This window comes from Polyodon spathula, chromosome 5 (genome assembly GCF_017654505.1).
Source record: "Polyodon spathula isolate WHYD16114869_AA chromosome 5, ASM1765450v1, whole genome shotgun sequence".
In the NCBI taxonomy this organism is placed as follows: domain Eukaryota; kingdom Metazoa; phylum Chordata; class Actinopteri; order Acipenseriformes; family Polyodontidae; genus Polyodon; species Polyodon spathula.
The window spans coordinates 68521090-68548656 of record NC_054538.1 but is presented as its reverse complement, the minus strand read 5'-3'; the positions used below and the strand labels follow the sequence as shown (position 1 = coordinate 68548656).

Here is a 27567-nt window from a genome sequence, read left to right as displayed (position 1 = left end):
CTCCTATCCCATGCACAGGCTTTACATTTAAAAGAAATTTCACTGTCCCTTTGCAATGCATTACAGCCAAAGCACTCAGCTACCACATCTTCAAAGACTGCTAGCTTAACCTCTGGTCTCGGCTATGAAGAGAGAGACTGGAATATGACTAGGTCTCCATAGACTCAGGGGACCCAGTGAGATACAGAGCGATTACAGAGACCCTACCTCGCTGAGATCAAAACACTCCTCTCTGTGACTGGCCTAATTGCTTTCACTTCATTAATCACTTTAAAGTTTCAAACTTTCCATTTTCTAAAGCTAATTAAATGTCATGTTTTTAGACTAAGGAGCCTGAGTTCAGCTGCAAGAGAAAGAGCCAAAAAGCTTTGTACACTTGAAGAGTTCTGTTAACAGCTTTCAAACAAACCGCTGCTGTATTTAGAAAGCCATTTCAGTGGATAAAAAAAACACACAAAAGCTGTAGTTCATTCTGCAAACCACTCTCGTGTAATCAAGCATGACTATTTTATTTCCAAATATCCCAAAACATTTCATGTTTACTTGTCTCACAATAAAATATGATGCCAGGGAAGCTGAACCAATTAAAAGTCTTTTAACAAGGCTTTTTATTAATTGTTATTTAAATAGTTTTTGTCTCTATGTAATAAGAACGGCTTGATCTAAAGTATATCAATAGACTGTATGTCTTATCTTTTTGTTATTTGTTACACTTTGATTCAAGCAACTTTCTTGACATCACAAGTATACTTCCTACATTTAATACATCACTTCCATGTAATGTACAGTGCCAAGAAAGTTTGTGAACCTCTTAGGATTTTCACATATAACCTAAAATGTCTTAATCTAAGTCCTAATAATAAATAAAGATAACCTGATTAAATAAATGACACAAAAAACTTTGTCAACATTTATCCATAAATGATTCAACATTCAATATCCATGTGTCAAAAAGTATAGGAACCTTTAGATTCAGCAACTGGTGGCACCACCTTGAGCAGCAATGACTTCAACTAAGCATTTCCTGTAACGGTTGGTCAGTCTCTCACATCGGTTTTGAGGAATTTTGGCCCATTCCTCCTTACAGAACTGATTCAAGTCAATGACATTTGAGGGCTTCCTTGCATGGACAGCTCGCTTCAGGTCCTGCCAGAACATTTCAATGGGGTTTAGGTCCGGACTTTGACTAGGCCATTCTAAAATGCAGAATTTCTTCCTGCAGCCATTCTTTTGTAGCTCTGCTTGTATGTTTAGGATCATTGTCTTGCTGCATGGTTCAGCATGGTTCACTTTCGGTTCAGCTTCAACTCACAGACGGATGGCTTGACATTCTCTTCTAGAAACTTCTGATACAATGCAGAATTCATGGTCATGTCAATGATGGCAAGCTGTCCAAAGCAAAGAAGCCTCAAGCCATCACACTCCCACCACCATGCTTGACGGTTGGGTTCTTCTCCTCGAACGCAGTGTTTGATTTTCACCAAACAACGTTTCTTATTGAGGCCAAAAAGTTCTACCTTTGACTCGTCTGTCCAGAAGTCTTGCGGATCATCTATGTGCTCTTTGGCGAACTTCAAACGGACAGCAATGTTCTTTTTGGAGAACAGTGGTTTCCTCCTGGCTATCCTTCCATGAACACCATTCTTGTTCAATCTTTTTCTGACAGTTGAATCATGAACACTCACATTAGCCAAGGCGAGAGTGGCCTGCAGATCCTGGGATGTTACTCTGGGGTTCTTTGTGACTTCCTTGATGATTTTCCAATTTCTTCTTGGAGAGATTTTGGTAGGGCGAAATCCTGGGTAGAGTGACTGTTGTCTTGAACTTTCATCTGTCTGACAGTGGATTGGTGGAGCCCCAAATCCTTAGAAATGGTTTTGTAACCCTTTCTAGACTGATGAGCATCAAAAACTGTTTTTCTGAGGTACTCAGAGATTTATTTTAATCATGGCATGACATGTTTACACACACCTATATGGTGAAGACCAAACTCACAAAGTTTCTGATCTTTATATAGGGTGGGGCCTCCCAAACTCACCCCTTAATATCTACCTAATTATTTAAACACCTGATTCTAATTATCCCCTTAATTGAGCTGATAAAACCAGGGATTCATACTTTTTCACATACCCAGAATCTAAATTACTCATTGTTTGTCTAATTCATACATCGTTTTGTTTCAAAAGACATGGAATTGGTTAATATAAACCCTATTGGATATTTAAGAAAAGACTGATTTTGATTCAAGAAGACTATCATGGTAAAACTATGGAATTTCCATAATTATCACTGGGGTTCACAAACTTTTTCTCGGCACTGTAAGTCACTAGGACCCCACTTTACATCACTTCCATGTAATGTAAGTCTCGAGAAGAGTCCTGTTGTCTATCACACAGGACGTGAACTCACAGGAATGGTGGCAGGAAACTGGGCTTAACTTCAGGGAAAATCTGGAAAACAAAAAACAGAACAATAATGCTTCAAGTTAAGAAGTTAAAAAAAAGTTTAAGCCCTGGTTTATATCTCTGAAAGAAAGGCTTATGGTTAGGGTCCAGACCAAGAAATATGTTTTCAAAGCCCTGGGCCATTCATTATATATATATAAATTACTGTACTTTCAGCAGCAGTTATATAAAATATAAAAACAGCGATTCCAAGCAGCTCCAGTATTTTCACATTTAAGAGGCTTCGCTGCCAGAATAGAACTCTGTTGATGCTCCAACACAAAATTGTCATGACTGTTTTCCATAAGGGAAAAAAGAGAATGTAGCAGAACTATAAATAAACATCTCAGAATGTTACTATCACTTGCACATAATTTGTTTCTGACTAGATAAGGGCATTAAAAAAAAAAAATCCAGACTGAAACATTTTAGGTTTTTTAATGCAGTGAAAAACCTTGTGGGCAAATGGACCTTCCAAGATATTTAAAGTTAGTATATGTGTTACTCACGAGTTTGGTCGAATCTCATTTGTATACTGTTGCAGGTTCCATTACTCGCCAGCAGGTGGAGATATTGAGCACCCCATTATAAAGTTCAAGCACAGTAGTTCCAAAATGGACAAACCACTGTATGTTTCATTGTGCATCATTAAGGTTTAAGACTGAGGTTGGGTCTGCCTCTCTCCCGGCCTTGAGAGGCAGCCAATTAAAGACGTTGACAGGCCTTGCACAGCTGTGATGAAATGCTTTCTGCAAGGGCAGAGTTCACATGCTTGTTTTGTTTGTCTCCTGTCACAAGGAGCACGGTGCCTTTCACTTTGCGTGATGAATGAGTCTTAAGAACATGCTTTATTAAAAAGCGTATACCTCAGTTTAAGTCAGAAAAGCTGGCATGTTTTGACTCATGGACTGTTCTGGGTGGCAGTCATATGTTTCCTTATATTCCCCTATAGTGTTATCAGAGTATGGTACAGTACCACTTGGCTGTTATTTCTAGACATACAATAGAATGGTATCTAAAAGAAAAAACAATTGCCCATTTCTAGTTTTGCAGCATTAGATAACACATGTATAATGCTGCCCTCTAGTGTCAACTATGCTGTAACATCATCATCTCAGTATCGGTCTAGGTTCATTTTGTCACAAACAGTAACACACAACTTAGACCAGCTTTTGATGAATCAAACCGAGTTTCCGAGTTGCTGCTTCTTTTGCCCACTAGCAGTTTATATTTGGAGTAGACTTTGTGGTGCCTGGAGTTAGGATCACGCGCTCTGTTACCAGAGCGGGACACTTAATAAAGAACAGCTTCCCAGCTTAGGGCTGTTGTTGCACACACTATCCTAGCTAGGCGTTTCCTGGTAGCAGTAACAGGAGTGTGTATTTGTTCTCCCAATGATGTTGCAATGTATTGTAAACAGGCCACTCAAAGTAAAAGTTCAAGAACTTTTGGAGACACTCAGAAGTTCAGGAAGCGCTTCAAGGCTGCCAAAGTTCTAACAATATTCTCTGCTGTGTCCATTTAAACGCTGCCACAGCAGTGAGTCTCCTGCGTGACACTCCTTTTAAATGTGTGTACACTGAAAAAATTAAATGTGCCAGTGATTATATTTATTTATGGTTACACATACACACACAAGTTAATTTCACCTTCAAATAGTTTTAGGTCACTTAAATATAGAAACATTTTGTATAAGCTTTAACGCATAAACTAGTGTAAAGAAAAAAAAAAGGTTTGGATTAAATAAATATTTTAGTTTTATAGTTTTTTTTTTTTTTTTTTTTAAGGATGTGAAATTCCAAACAGCTAACACACACACCCCCCCCACCCCTGTGGTAGAAAGGAGTATCTTGATGGCTTGAAAAGCCTTCCCGTGGTATTAATTATTCCACTGAAAGCCACAAGGGGGCAGCGCCACCACAGTTAAAGAAAATATAATCAAATGAGCTTCCTGCTGTAGGATGGAACAATGTACTGATCTTTTCCATTCTAAGAGTTTTCGTTAACCAACCAACAAAAATATCAATTTTTAAAAAGATAGATATTACTTTGTACAACAGAAGTGAATAGAAATACTGTAATCTTAATAAGCTTCCGTTCTGGTCTTGTATTTTTATTTTCAGTGGGGTTACAAACATTGCTTGCAAATCAAACACACTTTTAGGATTTAATGGACGAGTATTGGTGGTTAGTTAGTACAAAAAGGCATGCTTAAAAGCAGCTATGGGGTGTGCAAACTGTTAACTTGGGGAGCTGCTAACAGAAAGGGTACACAGTGCATTACATCGAAAGTCAAGAACAGGAAATATTGCCATTTCTTCCCATGACAAAGTCAGTGATGTAAAAGATTTGAAACCGAAAACGTTACGGTTTTCAATATGGAAAATGAGCCCCAAAAAAACCAAAACAAACAAAAAAAACCACATTGCATTATATTCATTGAACTTCAGGATTGTAGCCTCCACAAATTACAGACTGAAGACAAATACAGGAAATTTATTTATATAAATGATGGTCATTTCAACTGATCTATGAGATGGTCCATCAGAATACACCTCCAGTTTGAGATCATTTTAATGGGTTTCGTCCCTGCTGTTTTTACAGGCTCTTAAATAACAACCAAAACTCACAAAGGGATTGCATGCACTGTTTGGGATGCTGGTTTTCATATTATTGGTGCACAAAGATAAGGGACCCATTTCAAGGATCTAAAGCATGGTGTTCCCACTACTGGAGCTCTTGCAGTTGACATTAGGAAGGGGGTGAACAAAGGCTGTCAAGTCTCCTGATCAGGCAGTATTTTAATGAAGGTTGCTTATTCAAGATGCCCTTCTTTGGGAAAAAAAAAAAAAGAAAATATTTTCTTATTTATTGACTGGTAAGACCAGGTATCCAATTAGCTCAGGCAAATTTCATTTGAAGAAACTTTAGTTTAAAATGGTAGACAACCATAACTGGTTATCAGTGATCATGCCACCTTGCTACTTAGAAACATCATTTACATAAAGGAGATTTTGAGAGATTTTGAGAGGCTTTGCAGGCTGCATGTTAGAACATCCTTAACTTTTCCCTGCCAATCTGTGAATCCCTGCATTGTCGAGCCATCTGTGCATGCTGCTTGTTGGCAGTCATCAAGAAGTCGAAGGAAGATAAAGGGATGGGCTCCACAGAGCTCCTTGGGCTTATTGTGCACCTACATTTGGGATCTGTGCAACTTAGGTGGCCCGTTGGAAATCCCCTCTCTGGCCCCCCGTCTTGCTGAGCAGCTTGAGCTCCTGAATGACGATGTCATGGGTGACGGCCTTGCACATATCATAGAGGGTCAGGGCTGCCACTGAGGCTGCAGTCAGTGCCTCCATCTCCACCCCTGTGCGCCCGCTGGTAAGGCAGGTCGCCGTGACGACAGCAAACCACCCTAACTCCTCCAGATGCAGAGAGACTTCCACCTTGTCTAAGGGTAGCGGGTGGCACAGCGGGATCAGACTGCTTGTCTGTTTGGCTGCCAGGATGCCAGCTATCTGCGCCACCGCCAAAGCGTCGCCCTTGGCTAGCTGGTTCTGCCTTACCAGCTTGAAGGCCTTCTCCCCAAGCTGGACTGTAGCACGGGCAACAGCTGAGCGGCGAGTGATGGGCTTTCCGCCAACGTCCACCATGGAGGCCTTGCCCTTCGAGTCGGTGTGTGTCAGATGATCAGAAGTCCTGGCTGCCCCACTGCTGGCTCCATCATCAAGGGATGGTTCTAAACAAGCAGGAGATGTCCACTCACTCTTTTGGAAAGCTGTTTGGGCTGCAACATCAAGGCCTGCATGCAATGTGAATTTGCTGTTTGTTTTCGAACTGGCAGTTCCAGGATTACGCAAGTCTTTTGGGACGGAATGGCCTTTGGCACTTTCAAGGGGATTCTCAGTGACCGGACTGCATATGTGTTCCTCTAGATTGGAAATATCAGCTTCACTGAATAAATCTCTGCCCTCATTGAGGGTGAGAGGTTCATTGTCTTTTCCAAGATAAATATTTAAGTCCCGTTTGCTTGTGCGTATGTTTAAATAATTGTTTTTCTCTGTATCAGAATCCATTTTCGGGGAGGACTCATGCAGAGTAAACTTATCACAGTCCCTTGTGTGTGCGTCAGAGGTAATTACGTGGCCATCTTCAGCAAAAATAATGCCATAGGATTTTCTGAGACAAGCATCCTTGTTCCAATGATCTGCAAGTGCGTTGGAATAAGCGCCCACCCCTGTACCAGATCCCTGTCCCAAGTTGGTGTAAAAGATTGCATGTGATGTGTTGGAGTCGGCGCTACAACTAAGGCACTGTGTATCTGTCCTGCTCCCTGAGTCCACTGCATTAGTGTGGCACAGTCTTCCTGAAGACAATGAGGTTTGCATTGCTAGTTTCGCAAAGGGTAAAATAGGGTTCCAACACTCTTTAAAGGGCATCATCCACTGGTCCACGATGTGTGTCCACATCGCCCACTTGTGGTGTTGGAGTCTTGAGGGAGGGCATCGGGGCAGTGGCAGGGACCTTTGCAGCTCGCCTGCTGAATTAAGAGAAAAAATAATAATAATAACTCAATCAATAAATCAAATGACAACAGGCAGTATCATTCGTGAGCTTCAACCGCTTCATTTCAATTTGTGTAATGTACCACTATAATAAAAATGGTTGGGGGAGTTTCACGGCACTGGTAAATGTACTCTGCATATAAAAATCATGTAACTTCTTCCTGACCTCTTATTCAGACACTGTACAATCTATGCACCGGATACAGAGAAATTCAAACTCATAATATTTTATTTTAACAGGCATGAATCTCCTAGGAAGGAAATGTTACGGAGGCTAGAGCTTAATAAGGCAATTAAAATGCATGTCTAGCATTGCCAAAAGCAGCAGGGTCTCAATACTGGTTTTCTAGTTCATCTCATTTCCTGCCAGACACCACAGACTCTAACCACACAGTCTGTGCTCAGCTCCTTTCCGAGAAGCCAAAGACAGGAAGAGGGACAGGATTTAGGACACTGGCATCAGTACGTCCCACAGCGAGAAGCATTTGGCAAGCTTTAAGCATGTAAAACACTGAAGACAAGGATTTACTGTTTGCAAGTCTTTGGACACGGTCTTTTCTACTTTCCTCTTTGCAAATTGGCTGCTTTGTGTTTTTGTGCAGTTAACGCATGGATGCCACTGGCCAGAAATGTAGATGCATTTTATTGTTTGGAAAAAATGAAGAAAAAAAGTACCCGGAGAGACTGTGTTATTTCCATGAACACTGCGGAAAACTGTCAAAATAAGGAAAGCCTTGGTCTTCAGAAATACGTACACATTCACAAAACTAGCAGGGTTTATCACTTAACCAGCGGGCACACAGTACCACTGTACTTCAAGACAGTTCCTGCACCCCTGAACACAATATACATTTAGAAGCCTCACAATTCATCCATGCAAATTTACTGCTATGTCACTGGTTTGAACCCAAGATCAGCAGTGATTAAAAGGCACTACTGCATCCCAGGAAGCAAATGAGAAGCTAGTCCTGTGTGTTCAGGGTTTCTGTCCTCACTGTCGTCTCACTGTGTATAGATGCTCCAACAGAAGTACAGAAGGAACAAAACAAAAGGCTCAGGAAGTACGTACTGCCGCATCACCCACCGATCAGGATCATGGGCCGGTTCTTCATCTGGGATATGTTGAACATACCTGGAGAGTCACAAAGGGGAGATCCAGTTAGTACACTTCCACAAACAGCACTGCTCTTTAAACTTTACTCTGCAAACACAGAAACCGGATGCTCCTGAGTCAATGCCCAAGGGGGCAGAAAGTTGTTTTAAATTGTGTGTGTGTGTGTGTGTGTGTGTGTGTGTGTGGGGGGGGGGGGGGGTTGAAATTACAGGCATTATTAACATTAGGCCGATAGATTACGTTTACAATTATTCATGCTGAAAATTCAAAAAGGTAGAGCACAGCACACAGTCAAGCTAAAGAATCAAGAAGCACAGTTAACAGACTTATTGACTGGTGAAATACAATTCAAAGTATGCAGTATGCCCACTATATATGCCCATATATATATATATATATATATATATATATATATATATATATATATATATATGTGACGTTTTTGGTCCACTAAAATAAATGGTTTTACATAATCTCTGTAAGTAAGAAATTGGAGTGGCCATTGTGATAAACATTGAATTGAATCATTAATGCACAAAGCTACTACTTCTGGGTATTTTTTTTCTATTCACGTGACCCCTGATATTTCACCATGGGCATTATTTACGCATGGTTATTAAAAACTGGAAATTAATGGTGAAAATTATACTTTCAGCTAAAAGTTAGGAGGGGAGGGCATCCTTCGAACTGGGGCATTGACTCGGCAGAATCCGGTGTGTGTGTGTGTGGGTAGAGTTGAAACAAAAACTTTTGTGATATGCATTATAAATTGGATGGCTTCGATTAATTATTGTACTGAAAAACTCATTATTTTTAATCATATTCATGGCCGATAACCGTGTTTCTGACATTCATCTCAAGCTAAAAATGATCAATGCCACAGCTACCCAGAAGTTTTGTTTCACTTATTGCAATGAACCGAAATAGATTTTTTAGCTAATCATCAAAAATGTCACAATCATCCAAACCTACAGTTGGGCACTGTGCACTACTGCTGTTGAAAAAAAAAAAAAGGGAAAACTGCCTAATTGAAGATCCTTGTAAAATGTAGTTTTTAATGGCATTGAAAGTGCTCTTTGGATGCATGGTGGCTTGACACTCCAAGATTAACTATCATATCCAGGATCTGGATAGGAGGATTTATTGTTTAAGTTAATCAACTTAGAACAAGGCTGGAACAAAGACCAGGACTAGAAGGGCCAACTACAGCCATCCGAACTCCACGTTTTTTTTTTTTTTTTTTTTTTTTTTAATTAAAAAAAAAAAAAAAAATTAATAATTTTTTTAATAATCTGTGTTGTTTCTACCTGCGTGTTGTCTCTTCTTCCTCCCAACGGCCGCTCCAATGATTTGCAGCAGCTCCTCCTCCCCTGCTCCCGATCGTAGACAATCCCGCAGGGAAACCTCCACATTCCCAAACAGGCAGACCTGAGAGGCCACACAGCAGAATGACACGGCACGGCATGGCTATGCACTGCACAGCACCTCTCAAACACTTCAACACAGGTACTGCAGTCATGGACAGTCAAAGCATACAGCAATACTTCTAATTTCTAATGAATTCTTTACTCCCACATAGGCTCAGCTTCCACATGCATGTCAAAATGTATTCACCCCAGATATGGAACTGCTGTATTAAAAGAAAGGGTCATTCAAGATGAATGAATCTTTGTTTTAATACCAGCCTCTACTCTTTGTAGCTACTTAAAACATAACCAAGTTTGGAAACATCTGACAAGGTGCGTCAAGTAAGGTGCACTGGGACCCCACTCTGCCTGTTACCTTGAGGTTCCCGTCCGCAGTGATGCGCAGGCGGTTACACGACCCGCAGAAGTGCTCCGACATGGAGGTGATGAAACCCACCTGCCCTTGGAAACCAGGAACCTTGTAGGTCTGCAAGAGAGGACTGAGGTTATAAATCACGTACTTACTCTCAGCAGCAAAACGTCCGATTCCCAAACATTCTTGTACAACTTAATCCGCAATAAGTTTCCAGACACAAGTGTCCAGTATTATAATGTCTCATCTCAATCAGAACCGATTAGCAGCAACTAGTGTAGATCTCCTATTCAGAATGTCAATAACAAAGCATTTGAAACGTTTAAACCACATATAAACAGGTTAATATCATGTTTGTCTGTTTTCTTTCTTTTTTTTTTAACTTACATTTAAATCATTCATAATATGTTTGCAAGTGATCAGTGGCAATCTTTAATCAAGTTGAGAGTGTATTTTCTCTTTTATCTTTTGTAGGACAGACCCGACTCACTTCCTTCATGGGCCTGACAGCAAAGACAGCAGAGAAATAGCCACCGAACACTTCTGAACATACATTACAGGTTTCAAAGCATGCGGTGCAAGTGTTTGACAAGCATGTCAGCAACATAGTAGGGATGTGCTTTTGGTACATTTACGATTAAAAGCTATGTAGGTATCTGCGTTTAAACCATGTCTACACACACACACACACACACACACACACACACACACACACTCTTTATATTACATTATGATGTATACCAACAGCCCTGGTTAGTATTTTCCAAACAAAGAACCCTAAATAAGAAAATAACGTTTTAACACTGCAAAGACTTAATTAAAAAGTAAAAAACAAACAAACAAAAAAAAAAAAAAAAACACGTACACCAAAGACATATTGAAATTAGGGCTGTCACTTGATTAAAAAATTTTTGGAAGTTAATTTATGGGCATTAGTTGATTAACCGGTAGATTCATCCGTGCACATTTTAATAAAGGTAATAATCTTCTTGCGGCTGTCCTGCGTGTAATACTAAAAGTAATATATTATTATCTAATATATATATATATATATAATATATTATATATATATATTTTCCAAATAGAAATTTGGTCTTTTTTTTTTAAAAGCATTTGTATTATTATTTGTATGTACCTGTGCTGGCCCTGTGGGCACAAAGTGAATAAACTAAACTAAACCTTTTTTTTAACTAAACCAAACCAATAACAATAATAATAATTTTACAAAATAAAAACCCAGCTTACATATGTTACAGAATCGATCAAATGCACAGATTCCAATACATTGTTATATTAACTCTACTGTCCAGGGATCTGTGCCACAAACAGGGAATCCATTTATTTTATTTATTTATTTTTAAATATCGCCTTCTGTTGACAAATTACATAGATAAAGAACTTTTTTTTTTTTTAAAACAAATGATTTGCGTAAAAATGTACTGGTAAATTAAAGCCTATACAGAATTAATTTACACTTATGCGTTCTCTGAATTAATACTCAAAAAAGAAAACTTCCTTTTAAAATGTTCATTACGGATGTTTGACTTACTGCATTTAGTAACTCCATCCACAGTAATTATAAAAGCTACTTGAAGGCAACTGTCAAGCCCTTTCCTTTTTAGAATATCCACCCTTACTGTGTTGCGGATACGTGCCAGACTGCTGTATGGATGATAAATTATTAAAATGAATGCATTGTAAAATATGCATTTGGTGAAATTTGTCACGTGACTGGTTATACGCCTAGCATATTACTCAACGTTTAAACACTTCTTTAGAGTGTATGTCGAAACGTTTAAAATTCCTATCCCTATAACATCCACTATGCGCAGAACAGTAAGAAAATCACAGGAAATGTTTCACAATTAAGGACAACCAGACTGATTCACAAGACAGATATACAGTAGTCTCCACTAGGTGAGCTAATGAGGTGTCAGTATCATCAAAAGTAGGTCACTATTACTTACATACAGTATACAGGATGTGGAATAACATCTTCTAATAAGCTTCATCACGATTGGATACAGTCCATTGGCCAAGTTTTCAAAAGCCCTTATACAGTATGTGAAATTTAAAAAGCACTGCGAGACACACATACAGAAGGACAGACAAACGCCTGCATATACCCCCAGTAACATGTGCTCAATGCACTTGGGTTAAAAATAAAACAAAAAGAGCCACTTCTACAGTCTCCATCCCCTGCACAGGTAGAATACGAAGATGCACCGAAACAGCAGGTCGCTAGAAGCAATCCTCAATTACCTCACACAAGTTTTTCAGTCAGTACGCTTCTGTATTCAATTAAACCTCTGTAGCCACAAAACCAAGCAGGTGTAGGCAGTTCAATGCATTAGCTATCCTTGCGTTCTCAGGTAAACTAATAATTTCATTTTTCCACTCTACATTGAGGGTAACTGTTTTTTCCAATAAAGATATGTGTGATGTTTAATATTTAAGGGGTGTTGTTATTGGAAAGGGTATCATTACAGTCCTAATACTCCAGTATTATACTGTAATATGAATATGTATGTAACTATACACTACAGTATATATCTATTTACGCATATTAAAGTGAATGTGCATATATCTATATAATATGCATTTAACGTCTAAAAATGTATGTACTTAATCATAATCTGTTACTTTACATTTGTGCATTAACTGAATATTTTACCGTAAAATTGAAACTCGGGTAAAGTACCCTGTGCTGATTCTCAGGACCAGGAGAATAGGATAAGAAATCCTTACCTTGGCCGTGTCCGTGCCTCCAGCTGGAAGCTGCTCCAGTCCGGGCCACTCCTGCCTGATCCGGTCCAGCATTTCCTGGTAGCTCACCATCTTCTTAAAGTTCCACTTGTTGCCTAGGAAACATAACCACAACACATGGCTCTTTACTTCCAGAGCATACCATTACCCCCAATCTGCTGTGTAAAACAGGCTAATACCCTCTCTCCATTTTAATCACTTGGTTTCCAAAATACCTGATAGTCCTTGCCCAGTGGTAGGCCTGGAAGTAAGAAATAAGCACATAAAACTTCCTTACTATGCTAACTTGAATTTTTTTTTTTTTTTTTGTACAAGTGAAACATCTTAGTACAGATAGCACAATGTTCTACAATAAAACCCTCCTGGTTCCAAGCCCTAGTGAAGGGAGGTGGGCAGCACTGACCGTCAAAAGGCATGTACTCAATGAAGCGCACATCCAGGGGCTTGTCTTCCGTCAGTGAAACGAAGTCCAGCAGCTCATCCTCGTTCAGCCCCCTCATCACCACGCAGTTCACCTGCCAAGCACACAGGGAGAAGCAGCTAACAATAACAGCAACAACATGGCTCCATCACACTGCAACAAATGCTTTTCTTATGTCAAGAAGTTTTTTCCACAAAATAACTATAACAAGAACTTGTTTCTTACGTGGCAGGCTCCAAATTTATTTTCTTGGCTTTGGAGCTTTTGGTAAGAAATGACTTCTTATTTTAATATTCCTTTTGAGAATTACTTTGCATTTTTATTCTAATAAGAAAAACAGTCAAAACTAGAACAAAAACAAAAGCATCTGTGGTAGCACAATAGGAGTATGTTGTAGCAGATAGAGTTATTTGTAAACATCAAATAAAATGAAAAACTGAAACAAATCTGTATGACTCGTGTGTGTGTGTGTGTGTGTGTGTGTGTGTGTGTGTATATATATATATATATATATATATATATAGACACACACACACACACACACACACAGGAGGTGGCACTGAAATGGTTAATGCTTTTTAGACACCACCTGTAATGGAACTTTATTGAGAGAATCATAGAATGCAGCCGTCTACCAACTATCAAGACTATATCATTGCATGTGGATAAAGATAAACAAAAAGTTTTCAAAAACAGATAGGAATTATTCCCCTGTAACTCTCGTCCTGCTTGTTAAGCCAATGAAACACAAGGCAACTTTCAGGAGACTATCTATCAAATGTTAAAGCAACTATTTATTAGCAATGGACGGGAGGTTTAAAAATTGTGGCCACATCAACTTTCCTGGTCCAATGAACGTTATCAGGAAAATAAAAATGTGAAGCATGGACCTCAAATGGTTTATCAGACACTGGTAGTTTACAAAACAAAAATTATAAATAATAAAATTCAAATAAATAAACTTAGAAATGGACTCAAAATATAGGGGGACCAGGCAGATAGTGTAAATTGATTGATCCACTTACTTTAACAGGGTTGTAGCCCAGTTCAATTGCTTTGTTGATTCCGTCCATTACCTTGTGGAAGCCTGGTGGAACAGAAGTTGGGAATGCTATTGTTAAATCCACACTTCATTTGAGGGCTAGCAAAAGGTGACACTTGACCTGAGCACCTGTCAGCCAAACAAGTAATTCACTCCTTGAAGTAAAAGGCTTTGATCAGCCCCATTGTACCTGGCTAAAAAAAAAAAAAAAAAAAAAAGTTTTCTGTGCAGACAACCAATCATAATGAAAAAGTATAAGATGACATTTTACATATGAGAAAAAAAGCAACACTCTTACAAAGGTGTTACTTCATAAAAGTTCATTTAAAAAAAAAAGTTACTACAAATAGTAGTTTAGCTGGTTACACACACAGCAGAATATAATATCTCCAGTTAGCTCAGGAGTTTAAGTTAACGCATCATACATGCTCATAACCCAATCTTATCTGACAACACGGGTTTGTTAATTAGTTTCAGCGCCTTTAAAACTACTTTGCAAAGGCATCATCTCAAACGCTGCTGAGAAAGCCGAGGTTTGGAGTCGGTGTGAGTCTGTGTGATGGCTTTGCTGCTGCTACTGCATCTGCTGTGTTGCATGCTGTGTCTCTCTCAAGCAGTGTAGTTAAAGATGAGTAGAAGAGATTTACCCCTGCAACCCCAACTTAGCCTTCACCTCCATTTGTATTCATTTGTATTATTACATTCCAGGGCCCCTGTTGTCCTGTGGGCACAAGATGGAAGACACTGCAGGAATGATTTTCAAAAGGATAACTCCAGTGTTAATCAACAAATCGGTATGTGGCATTGACTTTGGCACTTTCAAGCCTTCGTTATGCCTATCTCGTAATGAAATAATCATGCCAATGTGATTTCCAAAATTATGCTGATTTCCGAAATATTAATATCTTAACGTGCTTCTTGCGCTACTCCTTTTTGTGTGCGTGAGAATTTAAAAGGAAATCCATGTTAACTGTCAAAATTTATCAGGAGTTAATTTGCACTTGGAAAAGGAGGGTTTTAATTAATGAAAGAGTAATGTATTACTTACTTTGAAACAGAAATGTAACAGACCGTGGCTGGGACGCAGCGGATAGTGAGAGCGAGTTTACAGGACCACGGTTTACTTCTTACAGACTACCTAGATAATTCATATATTTGTATGTATGACAATATTTAAGCCTTTTCTATACTCGTGGTTACGAATGAGATGTATTCACTTGTTTTAATCATTTGTAACTTTATGGAACATTTGTTGCATTGCTAAAATGATATATTGTTATTTGCACCTAGTGTATTATTACAGAAATTATCAATGCAACTGTAGCCTATTTGAATATTATATGAAACTGACCTGTACTGCAAAACCTAAGAGTAAATCATTAAATCTTGCTATAGAAAATGGCATATTAGATATAATGAATTATAAACAAATTGTGTATTGGGAGTTATATCGTAAAAAAAACTTTATATAATGAATTGTTACATACATGGTATACATGTATAATAACTAGCAACTACAAACACAAATGGCACTTCAGAGTTGTATAGCGTAAGCTGTGCTAAAATATCCCCGGAATTAGGGAAAGACTAGTGGAATTTAAGATAGATAAATAGATAGATATTTATTTTTTTATGTGAAGTGTTCAGTAAATGTACATTTTAAATTAAGTTTACAAATTATACACAAAATAGATTTCCATTTGGCTGCTGTTCGCTGGTTAGAGAGCCACCTCCCTGCATGCTAGTAGTTTCCATAACAGCAAATTATGCTTCAATTAATTTTTCTTGATCTCATTAAAAGAAATATCAAAGTGTAACCATTTTTTTTTTAAATTTAGCAGACAGATTTATCCAAAGCGACTTACACATGTTGCACTGTAATACAAGGTTACAGTTCAAGAATAAATTAGTTTAAACTAAAATAGAACATAAAGAGACACAAGTCTAACAAGAACAATAATAAATACTTAATGTGTTAACTGTTACCCAATAGTACTGTCTATGTGTCTTATAATGTGGCAGGGAAATCCTTTTATAAAATAATAAAGAAGATTTTTCTTTTTTTTAATAGAATTTCATTTTTTTATTACAGAAAACTTGGATCCCTGCTGATAGCTATATCTAACAACTTCTGAAATTATGGATATGTGTGTGTGTGTGTGTGTGTACACTGACACATTTGATTACTGGGAATTAGTAGTTTTTGAACACTACTACCAGTTAGTTCATATATTGTGTATTTTATAATTAGCTACAGTGTCTCTCAAAAGTATTCACCCCCCTTGGACTTTTCCACATTTCATTGTGTTACAACATGGAATCAAAATTGATTTAATTAGGAGTTTTTGCCACTGATCAACACAAAAAAAGTCCATCATATCAAAGTGAAAAATAAAATCTACAAATTGTTCTAAATTAATTACAAATACAAAACAGAAAACAATTGTTTGCATAAGTATTCACCCCCTTGCGTCAGTATTTGGTAGAGGCACCTTTTGCAGCATTTACAGCCATGAGTCTATTTGGATAAGGCTCTACCAGCTTTGCACATCTGGACACTGCAATTTTTGCCCATTCTTCTTTGCAAAATTGCTCAAGCTCCATTATGTTGGATAGGGACCTTTGGTGAACAGCAATTTTCAACTCTTTCCACATTCTCAATTGGTTTGAGGTCCGGGCATTGACTTGGCCACTCCATGACATTGACCTTTTTGTTTTTAAGCCACTCCAGTGTGGCTTTGGCTGTATGTTTGGGATCATTGTCCTGCTGGAAGATGAATCTTCTCCCTAGTCCCAGGTCTCTTGCAGACTTCAGCTGGTTTTCCTGCAGGATTTCTCTGTACTTTGCTGCATCCATTTACCCTCTATCTTCATGAGCTTTCCAGGCTCTGATTTAGACTCCATCCAACTAATTATGTGACTTCTAAAGACAATTGGTTGCACCAGAGCTTATTTAGGTGTGTCATAGCAAAGGGGGTGAATACTTATGCAATCAATTATTTTCTGTTTTGTATTTGTAATTTATTTAGAACAATTTGTAGATTTTATTTTTCACTTTGACATTATGGACTTGTTTTGTGTTGATCAGTGGCAAAACCTCCTAACGTCCAAGGGGGTGTATACTTTTAAGAGCCACTGTATATTACTGCTACTTTTACTGTCTTTTTGGATATTTTAAATATCCAAACACTGTACGAAATAAGTTTTTGTTAATAATAAAAAAAAAAACTAAGGGTTTCATTGTCTGCTTTAACTTTTTCATTGATTTAGAGTTGCAATGTACAGTAGTTAGTTACTGTGCTACAGACTAACTGCAAAAGGCTGCGACTTCTGGGTTTCCCCTGTATAAATATATCATAATGAACACACCTTTCCTGCGCACAATGAACTCGAACTTGGCCGGCACCAGCGAGTCCAGGCTGATGTTGATCAGATTGAGCCCCGCCTCCTTCAGACTGGGAAGCAGACGTGCCAGGTTCATGCCGTTCGTCGTCACAGCGATGGTCTTCAGACCCTCCAGCTTCCGCAGCTCCGCTGCGTGCAGAAAACAAACAGTGTCACGCAACGAGGTACAATAGGTTCTCCTTTTCAGTTAAAGGACAGACTAAGCAACAAAGAGATAGGCCATCGAGAAACAAAATTATGTACTGCGTGGGTGGGAGAAGCACATAAATATTTTAAATCAGAAGAGATGTCTGAAATTATTTTATGTTTCTGCATTCCATTCTAAACCTCTGTACCCAGCACTGTGACATAACACTACAAAACCAGCAAGAAACTACTTAGTTCCAGGATCACAGAGCAGCTCAATTATTGTGTGTTTTACACTTTGTATTACAACCAAGATTCTCATAGTGGTTCACTCCACACAGGTCAAAAAATTGTTTTATAGCCAACAGCCTTAAATTACAGAATATTTAGGAACTGCATTTTTTACTCCTGTTAACTCCTATTTTTTTTATTTTTTTTAACTAAGTAAATTTCACTTAATGTTACAAAACTGAGAAACACATTAATTGCAGTTACTTCCTATCACTGTTTAATTTTACATTTCCATAATATTTCAGTAGGAATATTGGAGCAACAACTGGAACCCGTGCTGTCACTGTGTGAACGATCCAGGTCTTGAAGGCAATTCAGAGCACAAGGCAACTCCATATAACCCAATATTCTGATGCTCTTTATAAACTTAAAAAAAGTTTTTTTTTTTTTTTTTTTTTTTAATTTTGTCGCCAGTGGTTTTTACCCCGGTTTTCTCCTCAATTTGGAATGCCCAATTATTATTTGTTATCCCGGTTCACCGCTGCAACCCCCCGGCAACTCAGGAAACAGAGGCTGAAACTCCCGTCCTTCGAAATGTGCTCCTGCCAATCCATCATTGTTCGCACTGCGGATCCACAGTGAAGCCACCAGACCTATAGCGCCGGAGAACAACACCCGCCTGCAGACCCACAGGCGCCCTATCAGCCACAGGGGTCACTGGTGCGTGGTGAACCGTGGATTGCCCTGCCGACCTAAGCCCTCCCTACCCGGACAGCACTTGTGCGCCGCCCCCTGGGAACTCCCGGTTACTGTTGGCAATGACATAGCCTGGATTTAAACATGCGATCTCCAGGCTACAGGGTGCATCCTGCACTCCACGCGCCACTCAGGAGCCCCAAAAGAATGTTCTTTTCAAGTTCTTTCACAATTTGGATATATACGGTTCTGTTATATATACAAATGTAACTGACAGACAGACAACCTCAATATACATACCGCCAGATTATGACGCACACTCTGAGTAACTTCTGCTAAAAACAGTAACAACTGTAGTTAAATTGATTACTCCTGTCTGGGTCATCACTCTTAACAGCAGAGCTGCAGCAATATATTTGCAAGTGGCTGAAATGGGCTGAAATGATTTATTCATTCATCCAAACTTCTGTGGAGTTGTTTCTGCGATTTGATTGTCTGCATGTATAGTTATCCGCTCCACACAGCAAACTGTATTTCTTTCTCAGTATGTCATCGGCCACATGGGGCAAGAGTCAAGAAGTACAGTGCCATATTTAGAAAAGACTGCAGCTTGGTTGTCCTTGTTAATTAACATATAGAAAGTAAAAAAGAAATACAGAATCAGAAACTTGGGGGCTGCAGCTGCTGTACCTTATTATGTGGAAGATTCATTGTGATTACTAATTCCACTCTATTCAAATTTAAGATTAAAAGTTTATGGGTGCAACTTTAAAATACACATTTGTCTACTTGATAAGTGATACAACGAGCTATCATGACAAAGCAAGTATTCTTGAAATTGGTGGAAATGAGGGAAAACACATTAAAAATAAATTCTACATGTGTGGTAATTAACTATACAACATGTACATGTTACCATCACACTTGGAAGCCAACATGAGAAGCCTTCCATTAGAGTAATGATAAGTTTCCACGATGCACTACAACACTAATGTGGATAACAGTCATGTGTTTATGTAAAAGATGGAATACTACACAGCACTCATCTTACTGTATGGACACTACAGCTGACCTCAATATTTGAAATGCTTATCTCTGACAAAAGTTACACATTTAGTAAAAATTCGAATTTCAGTTCAGAAGGAAGGTCTGCCCACCAGCAACACACATTACATCTCCTTTCTGTCAAGCGTCACTCACTCCCAAATGTTTAATCTTGTACTATACTCAATAATATCTAGATAACATGCAACTCATTCCAAATTATTTGTCACGGGGGTTTGCCCTCAGCTATGCTCACCAATGATGTTGACGACGTCGGGCCTGATCAGAGGCTCCCCGCCAGTCAGCCGGATCTTGTCCACCCCTTCCTGGACAAACAGCCGGGCCAGAGACACGATTTCCTCTGTGGAGAGGAGCTGTGAGCGCGGGGTCAGCTTCACACCCTCCTCCGGCATGCAGTACTGGCCTTCACAGCAAACACAGCACAGCAGACAGAGAGAGTCAGAGTCAGTGGACAGCAGTCTCACACAGTCGATTGGTCTCTCACCTATCTTCAGTAAGCTAGCTGTACAGAACATTTGCTACTCAAGACAAAACTTCACCCAAGAAAACCACAAAAAATAAAGCGCTTTTTTTTTTGTACATCGCAATGTGTATGATGTCTTTCATGCAGGAACAGTGATCTTACACAGTTTGTTTTTAAATATTAAAATTTGAATAATTTTAAAATATTAAAATTAAAAGACAATGAATTTGAAAAACATGGTGAACATATCAAAAGAAAGCCAAACTAGCATTCCAAATCAGCGCCAGGTACGTTTGATTAATTAGTGTCTAATCATCTGTTTAAATGGCGGCAGATCTACAGGCTTATTTAAGACAACATAACCTCGTATTCTTGGAGGTACTGGAAGTCAATACCTACATGTAAAATGGTCTCTGAGATTTGGACAGTGTGGCAGCAGCAGTACTGCTACAAGCGGGTACATTTTCCTTGCGCAACACCCACAATCAAACTTGCATGATGTGAGAAGTGCACAGTTTCCCTGTACTTACAGCGGAGGTTGCACTTCTCAGTGAGGGAGATGCGCAGGTAGCTGTGTTTCCTGCCAAAGCTGTCAGTCAGGAAGGCAGAGAAGGGTAGCGGGTCCTCCTTCAGTAACCTCCTCCCACCACCAGGGGTCGCCAGCTCCTGTGAGACAACACAGCGATCACAAGTGAAACCATCAATTATGTTTCAATGAAGCTGCAGGACAGGACCACCTATAACCTTTATACTGGAATCATTCTAAAACAAGAGGGTCATATTTACTCACAAGCTAAAAAACACAGTAAATAAATATAAAAAGGGCCCTTGTTTTTCCCCTTCATGGACACTTAACTTCATATAGCACTGTGTAGCATAGGATGATCTGAAATTCTGATCACATTCAGCTTAAATATATAAGGAAAAGTCATGAAATGAGTTATTTGTTGTGTAGTCATTACCACACAGGAAGAATAGTATACACATGGGCGATACAGCATTATCCACATTGATGGGAACGTTTCTCAGTTACGCAACCATGCCATCTAGGAGTCTGATCTCATCAGATCTCAGGAGCCAGGGTAACTGAGGTTGCCGAGTATGATGTGGTGTTGACAGCTCAAGAAGCAGCGCCCTTTATTATGGGCCAGGACTAAAGCAATGCCCACGTGAGAAGTTGGTACTGGGGATCAGTGTTGTACTGTAGGGAGGGCGATCTCTCAGGGAGTTGTAGAACCACGGTCCTGTAGTCTAGCCAGGTGCCCTGACTACTTTCCAATGCAAGACAACACAGTTGTGACCTGGGTGTGTTACCCACACCCTCGCCAATTCTCAAACAGGTTTTCAATTCTTTGCCAAAGAAATTTATACAGGAGATGCTACACCTCAGAGATACCCTGCTTTAAGACCATCAAATACTGTATGCATACATCAGATCTACACATTGTGTAATTAAATAGTTAGGTACTGATATGTTAAATGATGTGGCAGTGAAAAGCTATATTTTTTTACTGCACAAAACCGCTACTTTACTGAGAAAAATCACAGAATACAGCTATAGGTTATTCCATGACAAACTGGGCCATCCTGCGCACAGCACCGTCTCAGTTGGAAATTGCTTGGTTATTTGAAGTATAAAATTAAAATACAATATTGATGAGATTAAAAGTGAAAGGCCTTTAACCTTGACCTTTGACTGAGAATCAGAAAATTCCTCAGGTTAAAAAAAAAAAAAAAAGGAGCAAAGTTCAGCAACAAAATGAATCCTCAGACAGCAACCTGAATGTCAGCGGTTCTACTCAAAACCTAAAACTGTGACCCTTTAAATTCTGAACCGCTGGTCCAATAAAGCTGCAATCTGAAATGGAGTTTTCCAATAAGAAACACCACATGCAACACGTTTCATTAAATCTCTGATAATGCTGGGCCTTAAAAGTCTTAACTTGTCATAGTGACCACTATGCTTTGTAAAATTACTACTATAAAACGGTTCATTTCTTATACGATAACCACAATCAAACTTGACCAACAGTCATAGAATACAATTGTTTACATGTGTGATTACACGTGAAGCTGTTCATACTGTATCTAGAGTGAAATCAAATGAAGCTCACATCAATTTATTTTTATCACGATTATACACACACACACACACACACACACACACACACACACACACACACACACACACACACACACACACACACACACACACACCATATTACTTTGAATTAACGGCTCACTCAGATATCAGCTTTTTAATAGACATTGCTCTCAATAAAGAAACATAAAAGGAGCAGAGTTCAGAGTTCAAAACAAAGGCTGTCTGTTTACCTCATCCTCAGCTTGGATGAACTTACAGCTTTGCCGGTCACTCTAAGCACTATCCAAAAACTGGCCGAAGATATCTTCTTGTAGGGGGTTTAGTTGTTTTGTTTTTTTTATTAAACTGGAATTTTACTCAGTCCTGTACAAATCTTTTTATAGATCTTGTTTTCTAACTATGACAAGATTTAGTTTTGGTTTCTCTTAGATTAATTACAAACATGTAGGTAAATTACAGTGAGAAAAAAACAGAAACAGCCAAGTAGGATATATTTTAGTTTTAACAGAAATCAAACCGATATTCAGAGGTAATAATTTTTGTTATATATTTTGGCACGTTGGTTGCACACGGAAGACACAGACAACAAAGCTGAAAGAATGCATTACTTTAATAGCAGCTCTGCCACAGCAAAGGGTCCAAAAGAAAATAATTACAAACAAACAAACTGAACTAATAAATAAACAAATCCACTGGAGGCAGTCTTCTTCCAAAGTAAAAACCACAAACTGTTCTTTGTAGTCTTGCCTCATTCACCGTATCTCCAGTACTTCTCTTCCAAGGAGATACTTCCACATTTATCTGGCATTTCACCACTCTGTACAGATGATCCAAAACCTTCTCCTGAACACAGAAAACTAAACCTTTTATAAAGGATCTCCTATTGTGGCCCAGATAGGCCACAGGTGCTGGCCAAACGAGGCAATTACTAATTAATAAGACATTTCTATGTCCTATACTAGCAGCACATGTTGCCTATCATTCAATTCACTCCTCAAACTCATGGCAGGCGGATTCCAAGCCAGCCAAGGATTATTCCAGTTGTCCCCTGCTGTGTGGACCGGCTTAGTTTCAACCTGCCACGAACATCTCCTGCTGGTTGTTCTGTGAGCTGGCTCACAATATATATATATATATATATATATATATATATATATATATATATATATATATATATATATATATTGATTAATAAAACACTTGTTTAGGTTTCAGTACGAAGAACTGTGGAACGTATTGCAAAGCAGCTCATTTTCTGCAGACTGTGTCAGCAGTTTCTGTGGCACTTATCCACTGGGAAGTGGGAACTACTGTAAGACTGATAAGAGGCTGCATCAGTTTATAATACATTTCACACTACAATGAACTTCAATAACTCATCTGGGAACAGGTCAAGCCATCAGGAGGAAACACCTTTCTGGATTTGAACCTTTCTCTTAACCTACAGGGCCCTGAAGGGTTCAAAGTCCTACCTAGCATCCACCTAATTTCCTGGCAAGTGTAAACATGTGTAGATGATTGTGCTTCTTGGGTAGGGCTTTACATTTGGGTAGGGCTTTATAGCCCTAAAAGTTAAACATAAGGCAAATCTTTTTTATGGAAATTCTTCAAGATACGTTTATTTGAACAGCTTGATAAAGGCGGGTTTATAGCTTTACATTCAACTAGTTGCTTCAGCAACTCCCTTGTGTTTTGTATGCCTCTCTCTGTACCAATGGGGCTCATATGAGACATAATGCACTGCAGAGATTTAAATCAAAACTGAAAAGCGTCATTCCTACTCAGGTGTGCCTGGGTGCTGTTCTTGTTCCTTCGGGGGCCCTGCATGAAAGTCTCCACGTAAATCTTGATTGCACTACCTTGTTCAGGAGATGTAGCCGGGATTTACCAGGTATAATGGCTGGGATTTACCAGGTATAACCCATTACAGCCGGATGCACTGCCAGTGGCGGGTCTTATTTTTTGATTTTCATTACAAACATTACTTTACTGTTTTAGTCCCCTGAGTTTTATAAACTCAACACTCAGTGCCCACTCTTTTTTTTTTTTTTTTTTTTTTTTTAGAACAATACGAAAAAAAGCCATTGCAGCAAAAACATCAGAATAGCTCTGAGATGAAGGCCTGCACCAAAAACATCACAACCACAAACAGAACTGCCAATCACAAAACAGGGGAATTCAACTTGCATATGAAAACTAAAATACCGCAATGTTTTAAGTTTAATCTTTATTGGTTTACCTTACAATCAGAATGTTTAAACAAACACAAAAAATAAAAATATGAATATATATCTAGAAGCAATAAAAGCAGGTTTTGCCGGTTTCACTCCCGACAACGTCAGGGGCTGCCACTGTCTTATATACACACAGCCCTTGGAGAACTGAGGCTCAGTTTAGGGAACTCTTCAGAGTTTAGAGTTCTGTGTATTTTCACTGACAGAAAAAAAATGAAATTTTATTGATAGTATCTTACATAATCTTAAATAGTCCGTCACAATTGCTCTGAATAGCAAGGCACAGAGGACTTGTTTCACTGACCCTGATTACATTAGATAGCCCAAGAAACCAGAAGAGAGCTTCTCGTAATACTACGTATGGCTCCTAGGGAAAGCAGTTACAGTACTGCGACCGGTCAGTGTACAGGGGAAATATCCAGCTATACAGCATCTTCTGTACCCTTTCTTATTGCAGTTACTGAAAGCACAGAAACAATGACGGTAAATTACAAGTTTGTTGTGATAAAATGGCAGCTCAATCTGATGACAAACGCCTGGGCTTTTGTAAGAAGGCACTGTGCAGTTAGAGGCGATTTTCCTTAAGAACATAAGAACATAAGAACATAAGAAAGTTTACAAACGAGAGGAGGCCATTCGGCCCATCTTGCTTGTTTGGTTGTTAGTAGTTTATTGATCCCAAAATCTCATCAAGCAGCTTCTTGAAGGATCCCAGGGTGTCAGCTTCAACAACATTACTGGGGAGTTGATTCCAGACCCTCACAATTCTCTGTGTAAAAAAGTGTCTCCTATTTTCTGTTCTGAATGCCCCTTTTTCTAAACTCCATTTGTGACCCCTGGTCCTTGTTTCTTTTTTCAGGCTGAAAAAGTCCCTTGGGTCGACACTGTCAATACCTTTTAGAATTTTGAATGCTTGAATTAGGTCGCCACGTAGTCTTCTTTGTTCAAGACTGAACAGATTCAATTCTTTTAGCCTGTCTGCATATGACATGCCTTTTAAGCCCGGAATAATTCTGGTCGCTCTTCTTTGCACTCTTTCTAGAGCAGCAATATCTTTTTTATAGCGAGGTGACCAGAACTGAACACAATATTCAAGATGAGGTCTTACTAGTGCATTGTACAGTTTTAACATTACTTCCCTTGATTTAAATTCAACACTTTTCACAATGTATCCGAGCATCTTGTTAGCCTTTTTTATAGCTTCCCCACATTGTCTAGATGAAGACATTTCTGAGTCAACAAAAACTCCTAGGTCTTTTTCATAGATTCCTTCTCCAATTTCAATATCTCCCATATGATATTTATAATGTACATTTTTATTTCCTGCGTGCAGTACCTTACACTTTTCTCTATTAAATGTCATTTGCCATGTGTCTGCCCAGTTCTGAATCTTGTCTAGATCATTTTGAATGACCTTTGCTGCTGCAACAGTGTTTGCCACTCCTCCTACTTTTGTGAGAACCATCCTTCATAAGAACCATGGCGTCACCTACCTTTATAAACGTTTACTACTGTAAATTGGCACAGTAATTCTGCAGTTTCCCCATGTGTTTCACATAGTTAGGGTATAATTTGCGTGGGAGGGAGGGTAATTACTTTGCCACATAATTTGCATACCATTCCACCTACTGTCGGAATTTGGAGTTTGCGACTGTTCTCATCCTTCCTGGCCATTTTTGATTTTTATTAAGAACACGAAAAACAGTCGGAAAGTTAAAACACCGACACAAAAGCTCTCCCCGGTGGTCGGAAAAGTTCTGAGATTTAGGACCAGAGAGTTTCAGACTGTCTGAAGACACACTTGACATTCAAAGCCAATAAATGCCCACTTTATACCACCCCCGCCGCCAACAGATTTCCACAAATATGCGCAACGAAGCGCTAAATTAACTTGAATATTGAACATAGTATATTCCAGTTTATCCTCAGTAAATAATGTAATGCACAGCATTGAAACAAGAACGTATGCTACCAAAAAGAAGCCCGCTAACTTAAGTTACTGCAAGAAGTCAGCTACAAGCGTACTGCGTGCAGTACACAAAACGAGACACTGCAAAGTTCTAAAGATACAGAACGACACATATAAAATGTCCCATCAATACACACGGTGCAACTGGGTAATACCTGCAGAGACGCAGTCTTTGCTGCGACATTAGTGCGGTCAGCAGTAGCTAGCTCGAGTCTCTTCTCCTCTTGCGTTACCCCTGAATAAGAACTCTGCATCCTGCTCGGGGTACCCCAAGGAAAGCGTTTCAAGACACCCTGTGGAAGGGCCTGCCTCCGCCAGAGAAATCTGCCACCATGTAGCGCCATTGCCATCCCCGTACTTCATAAAACGAGGTAGCTTCTAAACCATTCAATGCCAGCAGATAGTGTCAAAATTGACCCAGAACAACACACTACAGTTGTCGCTATGTGGAGTCACATGCACCAGTGAAGGAGGGTGGGGCGCGCCTACAGCCAATCAGTTTGTTTTACACGACAGAAAAAAAAAAAAAATCCAATTGCTTCTGGGATATGTTGTTTTTAGTGTGCTATTTGTGACAGTGTTGTTGTAAAGTGAACTTTGTGTGTGTGTGTGTGTGTGTGTGTGTGTGTGTGTGTGTGTGTGTGTGTGTGTGTGTGTGTGTGTGTGTGTGTGTGTTTGATTACCCATTAAAGACTTTGAGAAACGCTTCTATTTTACTAAGTTTGTTTTAGTAATGCTACATATTCATAAAATCATAGGCAAAGAGAGTAAATAGAATAATTTAAAAGAGTAGACAACAAGGTTGTCTAAAACTTTACAGCAAAGTCATTTGGACCATCTTAACCATCTCCTTTACTTGCTGAAGAAGGTAAACATACAGACTATTAAGACGGGACCCCGCGGAACTCAGCATTCTTGTACAGGTACTGAATGTTGGAGCCACTAGGGTCACTGAAACTGAACTGGGATAAAGTAATGCATAAAACTAGCAAGTCAGCATGACCTTACACTTTTTAACACTGTGATATCTAACTAAAACATTCAATGTTCAAAAACAGATACGTTTCAAAAACGTGATAAGCCATGTAGACTCTTACACAAGTTTCCCATAATAAAAGCACCGCAAAGTGCAATAAAGCATCT

General features: G+C 39.0%; 1 protein-coding gene across 5 annotated transcripts; it reads right to left on the bottom strand.

The window, feature by feature from the left end:
• Window positions 1-4252: 4252 nt before the first annotated feature.
• Window positions 4253-26875, bottom strand: mocs1 (molybdenum cofactor synthesis 1). 5 transcript variants are annotated; one of them, XM_041251127.1, is made up of 11 exons: window positions 26580-26875; window positions 20648-20783; window positions 19890-20057; window positions 17501-17665; window positions 14115-14176; window positions 13072-13183; window positions 12651-12763; window positions 9906-10016; window positions 9431-9551; window positions 8094-8141; window positions 4253-6984 (listed from the first exon to the last, which is right to left on the bottom strand). In XM_041251127.1, exons 1-11 carry the CDS (start codon window positions 26772-26774, stop codon window positions 5660-5662), a joined length of 2556 nt encoding a protein of 851 aa, XP_041107061.1. In that variant the 5' UTR covers window positions 26775-26875; the 3' UTR covers window positions 4253-5659. The 5 variants fall into 5 exon arrangements, with proteins under 5 accessions (XP_041107061.1, XP_041107062.1, XP_041107063.1 ...); XM_041251128.1 differs by having other exon boundaries at window positions 4253-6981; XM_041251130.1 differs by having other exon boundaries at window positions 6895-6984; window positions 8079-8141.
• Between the last annotated feature and the right edge of the window lie 692 nt (window positions 26876-27567).